Source organism: Lathyrus oleraceus, chromosome 1 (assembly GCF_024323335.1).
Source record: "Lathyrus oleraceus cultivar Zhongwan6 chromosome 1, CAAS_Psat_ZW6_1.0, whole genome shotgun sequence".
NCBI classification, from domain to species: Eukaryota; Viridiplantae; Streptophyta; class Magnoliopsida; order Fabales; family Fabaceae; genus Lathyrus; species Lathyrus oleraceus.
Window position 1 is genome coordinate 143,435,157 of NC_066579.1, and position 4,458 is coordinate 143,439,614.

The window sequence follows — 4,458 nt, forward strand, 5'->3', positions numbered from 1 at the left end:
GCATGGCCTATTGTTAAAAGGCTACGGTTTTTATTATTATTTTGAACTTCAATTATTTTTCTTAAAATATAAAAATGAAAAAAACAATTTATTATTATTTTGAACTTCAATTATTTTTCTTAAAATATAAAACTGAAAAAAACAATATTTTTTAAAAAGTGAAACAAAAGTTTTGAACCTAAGTTTGCAACTAGAATGGTTAAAGATCATTACCATTGGACTACTGACATTTAATCAACATATTTTAATCCTTAAAAGATTTTTAAATTAGACTTACATTAATTTATTATGTTATATTTAAATGGAAAAAGTAAAATTTATTAAAACATAGCAACCAAGGAATCGAACTCAGGTCTTTCCTTTCAAAGAAAAAATGCATTATCACTAGACCACTTTCATTTTGATTGGAATGTTTTTCTTTGAAATTTTATATATAATTTAATGTTCGTATTTTTTTCTTATAATTTCCTAAAAGCTGATTCATTACAATTGAACCCTAAATTATATTTTCTTCTTTCTCTCTACACAACTTTCTGTCGTTTCTTCTTTCTCTCTACACAACATTCTGTCTTTTCTTCTTTCTCTCTACTCAAAGAAATATTTTCTCTATAACTCACATACTCTCACGCCGGCCACTACACGCTTTCTGCTGCAACTCACCTTCGCTGTATTGTTGCATCATTTAATACAAACACCTCTCAAGAGTAAGTTTCTCATTCTCATTCTATTTCTCATAAATACCTCTTACCACCAAAATCTTTTGTTGTTCATCTTTTTCATTTACTTCTCTGTTTTGAATACCTTTGTTTTTTCCTTTCTGTTTGTGAAATTAGAAATCCCTCGAGCAGGACCACCGCCTCAAATTATCTGTCATATTTGTCTCCAAGGGTGAGTCTCATTCTTCCTAAAATTACTCAAATACTTAAATTATGCTAAAACTCTAACCTTCCTATTTCTCCAAATCTGAATTGAAAAATATTACTTTAAATATCTTTTGTTACAAAAATTATTTTGTAAGGATGTCATACGGTTATTAGGATTTATTATATAAGGGCGTTATAATATTTTAGTGAGATTGTATTTGCTTTCATAGGCTTAGCGTGAAAGTTGTTTCAAATTATAACACCAATTGCTTTAAGTTTTTGGCTTTTAGTAACTCATATTATAGTAACATTTTGGTACAAAAATAACTTAACTGAGTTAAAAAATTTAATTAATCATATAAAAGGAGGGACATATACACTGTTATATCTAATCAACCAAACATATACAGTTATTTTAATCCTGTTTTAATTTCATAAAACCAAAATGACCTCACATAAGATTAATTAGTAACCAATTATTAGAGTATATGTCCTTGATTATTGATAGCAGCCATTTAACTTAATGAATTGAAAACTGTGGAGAGTAATTCATGAAACAAACATCTACTATACTAATTAAATAACTAAATCTTGAATTAAAATAATAAAATAAACTTGCAGTTTGGAACAATGCATATATATTTGTATGAGGATTCCTTAAGCAGATACTGTTAACCCTAATTGCCGATACAATTAATAATCAAGTATAATTTAATTTGATTTCCTGTTGATCAGACATGTTGCACTAATCTTGAGAGTAATAATTTTTTTCATTATTTTAATACATTATTTTAATAATAAACAAGAATTATTTATTCATGTCAAATATGTGTTAAGATATGAGAGGAATTTGGAATTCGAGGAGAAAGTCCAGGAGGAAATATATTATATTACATTTTATTACTATTGACAAATAACCTCACAAAAGATGTAAACATATTATTATTATTAGCAAACAGTGGTAGATCTATTATAAGGGAATGATAGGTGCCATGGCCAACAGTGGTAGCAAACAGTGTTGATCTATTGTCCAAATTATTTCAAAAAAATTCTAAAAATTTGTTGCCAGCGTTTGACCAATCAAAATAATTTTTTAATTAAGGAAAAATTCAATTAATTCTCCAAAGAGAATAAAAAAATAATACTTTATAATTTATCAACTCAAATAAGAAAAAATTAAAATAATTCTCTAAATAAATTTTTATAAAATATTTGAAGAATAAAATCAGTAGAAAAAAATTAAAAGAAGTTGACGTTTGAACAATTTAAAAAAATGCAAGATTATGAAAGTGAGAAATAAAATACTCAATTAGAAGAATTTACACGAATTGTTTATTACAGACAAAAAAATCCAGTGAAAAGTAATCATGACTTGAAGCACAATTAGAAGAATTTAGAAGATATAGTGCAAATTTGGAATCTAGGATACTACATGAATGAATGAAAATAGAACATCATTGTCCATAGAATATATAAACGTTTGATTTGCATATAGTGGTAGACCTATTATTAATGTATGAAAAGTAAAATTTCATATTTTTTAAATGATCAAATATTTGGTAGACCTATGATCGTATTTGGAAATATATTAATGTATGAAAAGTAAAATTTCATATTTTTTAAATGATCAAATATTTATCTACAATTGATGACAAAGATGCACCATAGTTATACAATATCATAACATATCAATTTTCATCTTTTGGTTGGTTGGTTGCTCCATTATTTTCTTCTTTTTAAGCAAAATGATTTGAAAGTCATACACTATCTATAATTAATATTGATGTGCTGATTAATATATATGCGTGTGTATGTACTTGTTGGATAAAGTTTTGCTTCATTTCAACTAATATGGAATAAGATGCATGGCTTTTTCTTATGTGCATAGTTTCGAACGGTATGAAACACAGTTAAATTTCTTTGCATATTTAACATATTTTCTAGTTAGACAATTTCTAATTATGTTTAGTAATAAAAATAATATAGACATAATGAAACACAATTGCAGCCCCATATTAGCATAATTTCTGCTTAGACATAATTGTGCACATTTCATACTATCTTTATTAAATATTTACTACTCAATGAACTAATTCAATTTCTTTACATGTAACATTGATTCTACTCGGTGAACTATTTTATGTATTGTAGGATATTAGTAAAAAGAATGCAGGTAATAGGAGCAAGCAAAAGTTTATGCATCGTGTAGAACCAACAAATTTTGCTAGAATTCATGCAAAATTGGTATGATATTTGTGTGTGATTATCAATAGAATAAGTTATTTTTCAATCTCTTATTAAGTAGTATTTTTTTTTAATATATGAATAATCATGTAGCGAGCAAAAAAGGATGGAGAAGAAGTCACTCAAGCTGAAATGTTTATTGAAACTCGAAAAAGTCGCAAGGGAAAACAAGTGGATGGGGAAACCCAATTTGCTATTGTAAGTTAAATTATAATATTCATTATAAATACACATGTGGTTTTTAATTTTGTTCAAAACTAATAATTTAAAATATTAGGATAAACTTCAAGAATCTATTGAAAACTCAGTTGAAGCTGGAACACAAGCATTTCAATCATTGTTTGGGAAAGAAAAGCCCGGTAGAGTGAGATGTTATGGAAGAACTGTCACAACATAATTGTTGAAAAGCATGTATATGCAACAAAATCCACATTTAAGTGAAGAGGAAGTAGATGATAAGATGAGAGAAGCTTTGCACAATGATAATATTCCAACACCACGCCATCGACATCAACATATGCTCCTACTCATCCAAAGGTACTATAATTGACATTAATAAAAATCAACATTTATTTTATTAAGTGTTGAGTTGTTATTTTATAGTTGTTTAATTTTTTAAATATGCGGTGTTAGTTTTATAAGTTACTCATTAAGTTAGTATAAATTCTAAGCGTGCAAACTTCGTTAGTGAGTAATATATAACTATCAATTGTTTGAATTGAATCATTATTGTATGGATGTTGAGTCATTTGAAGCCTTGCATATGTCGCTTTGATTATTGTAACTTTGTTATTGAATAATATATAAAAGAAATTCTTCATATTTATAGGTTAGAAACAAAGATGATCCTCAAGATGAACAAGATGATGATCTTCAAGATGACGATAATCTTCAATATAATCAAGATGATGATGATCTTCAATATGGTCAAGATGATGATGATCTTCAATATGATCAAGATGATAATGATCTTCAATATGATAATTTTCAAGATGATGATTCTCATGAACCTCAACACAATGAATATGATAAAGACCGCCATTGATTTAAATATTGACGATTATGTTTTGTTTTATGGAGTTACATAAGCCAACTAGCTATAACTTATATTGCTTGGACTTATTTTGAAAATATTTGTATTTTTTGCATTTCAAAGAGTTGATTACACTTCGTCTTATTAATACTTCATATTTATATATGTTTTCAATTTATAAATGTGCTTCTTATAATAATATTGAAAAAAAATCTATTAGAATAATGTGAAGGTATATGATCACAAATGTATCACCATATAAATGATCAGGAAAATTCTATACTAATTATATCTTTCAAAGTCTAAAGTGCACAACAG

General features: G+C 26.6%; 1 protein-coding gene across 1 annotated transcript; it reads left to right on the plus strand.

Annotated features, from left to right (window-relative positions):
• The first annotated feature begins 2,728 nt into the window (after window positions 1-2,728).
• On the plus strand, window positions 2,729-4,152 carry LOC127096166 (phosphopantothenoylcysteine decarboxylase subunit VHS3-like). Its single transcript, XM_051034777.1, has 5 exons — window positions 2,729-2,806; window positions 3,015-3,107; window positions 3,201-3,305; window positions 3,385-3,471; window positions 3,937-4,152. Exons 1-5 carry the CDS (start codon window positions 2,729-2,731, stop codon window positions 4,150-4,152), a joined length of 579 nt encoding a protein of 192 aa, XP_050890734.1.
• The last annotated feature ends 306 nt before the right edge of the window (window positions 4,153-4,458 follow it).

Bases quoted from the DNA above. Each gene is read 5' to 3' on its own strand.
- LOC127096166 (XM_051034777.1), top strand. From the start codon at position 2,729: ATGGCTTTTTCTTATGTGCATAGTTTCGAACGGTATGAAACACAGTTA. The intron at 2,807-3,014 runs GTTAGACAATTT...TATGTATTGTAG, and splicing joins CATATTTAACATATTTTCTA to GATATTAGTAAAAAGAATGC. The intron at 3,472-3,936 runs GTGAGATGTTAT...TCATATTTATAG, and splicing joins GGAAAGAAAAGCCCGGTAGA to GTTAGAAACAAAGATGATCC.